Source organism: Bison bison, unplaced genomic scaffold (genome assembly GCF_000754665.1).
Source record: "Bison bison bison isolate TAMUID 2011002044 unplaced genomic scaffold, Bison_UMD1.0 scf7180017857562, whole genome shotgun sequence".
NCBI lineage: Eukaryota > Metazoa > Chordata > Mammalia > Artiodactyla > Bovidae > Bison > Bison bison.
Window position 1 is genome coordinate 12,483 of NW_011488135.1, and position 1,715 is coordinate 14,197.

The following is a 1,715-nucleotide window of genomic DNA, read 5'->3' on the forward strand; positions in this document are numbered from 1 at the left end:
GAGTGATGTCTGGTCTGTTCCAGTAAGTTTATATCTTCATTTTCACTAAATCATTCTGTGTGAAGAAAATTCTCATATCAGTGCTCATAATTCTTTCCCAACAAAATGAAATGTTTTGTGTTTTCACGCAGTTGAGCTTTAAGAAATGGTAAACTTTTCCCTTGTTTTGTTTTTCGCAATAGTATTTATTGACTTCATTTGGCGTTCTAACATTCCATCTCTGGAGACTGTGGGGAGTAGACAGGTGAGGGGAAGAAGAAAAGAGGAGAGGGTAAGAAAGGTGTTTCATAGTTTAACCAGATGAAGCATCCCTGTTAAAATAAGAACATAAAAACTTTAGAGGTAATAGTCACCAGTGTTTATGAATGCTGGTTCAGTCTGTGGCTGCAGGGAGTAGCTGTTGAATATGTTGTTAAAGATAAGTTAAATGTTTAGGAAGACTACCTATTTTGGACTTAGTATTGTACACATCAAGCTTTTCTGACACCTCATTCATTTACAGGTGAAATAACTTTTTATGTGTTCACAATGAAGATTTTTCTTAAAGTGTTCAGACAGTTAAAAATTAACTCTAAACTCTTGAGAAAATCCAAAATTGGAACAAAAAAATTAACTTTAGTCTTTAAAAATTGCTTACTGGTGATGCATGTATCTAAGATTCAAAGGAAGAGATTAGTGTTCAAATCTGTAGATCAGTTTAAAACTTGCTTGTCTCTTCTTAGGGGGAAGTCATGAGATTTAACATGTGGTCCAAATAACAGTTATATATAAAAATCTGTAAGAACAGTTTATATAAAAACCAAAAAGTTACACCAAACTTCCACTAAAACGCCAATAAACTATTTAATGAAGCTGTAGCTCAAATTCTAAATAATGAAATACTTGTGTTTTTCTTTCCTAATGCACACATCTCCCCTTCTCCTTTCTCTTACAGGGATGGAGAGTAGAAAACTGATTTCTGCTACAGACATTCAATACTCTGGCAGTCTGCTGAACTCCTTGAATGAGCAACGTGGCCATGGACTCTTCTGTGATGTTACTGTTATTGTGGAAGACCGAAAATTCCGAGCCCATAGAAACATTCTTTCAGCTTCAAGTACTTACTTCCATCAGCTCTTCTCAGTTGCTGGGCAAGTTGTTGAACTGAGCTTTATAAGAGCAGAGATCTTTGCAGAAATTCTCAATTATATCTATAGTTCTAAAATTGTTCGTGTTAGATCAGATTTACTTGATGAGTTAATTAAATCAGGGCAGTTATTAGGAGTTAAGTTTATAGCAGAGCTTGGTGTCCCGTTGTCACAGGTTAAAAGCATCTCAGGTACAGCTCAGGATGGTAATGCAGAAAACTCACCTCCTGAAATACAAAAATCAAAAGATGAATCCCAAGAAAATGGGGCCACTATAATGCCAATTATAACAGAATCTTTTTCCTTGTCTGCTGAAGATTATGAGACAAAAAAGATCATTGTTACTGATTCAGATGATGACGACGATGATGTCATTTTCTGCTCTGAGATTCTGCCTGCAAAGGAGACTTTGCCGAGTACCAACACAGTGGCAGAGGTCCAGCCTAACCCAGGCTCTGTTGCTATTTCAGATGATGCACCTTGTGTGAGCAATAGCTCTCCCCCTTTAACAAACATCACACCTACTCAGAAACTTCCTACTTCTGTGAATCAGGCAACTCTGAGCCAGACACAGGGAAGTGAAAAATT

General features: G+C 36.7%; 1 protein-coding gene across 1 annotated transcript in view; it reads left to right on the forward strand.

The window, feature by feature from the left end:
* ZBTB33 (zinc finger and BTB domain containing 33) overlaps positions 1–1,715 on the forward strand; it is a 7,334-nt gene that overhangs the window by 1,997 nt on the left and 3,622 nt on the right. Inside the window, exon 2 of the mRNA XM_010860895.1 lies at positions 935–1,713. Within this exon, the coding sequence (XP_010859197.1) occupies positions 937–1,713 (777 nt within the window). The 5' untranslated portion in view covers positions 935–936. The remainder of the gene's footprint in view (positions 1–934; positions 1,714–1,715) is intronic.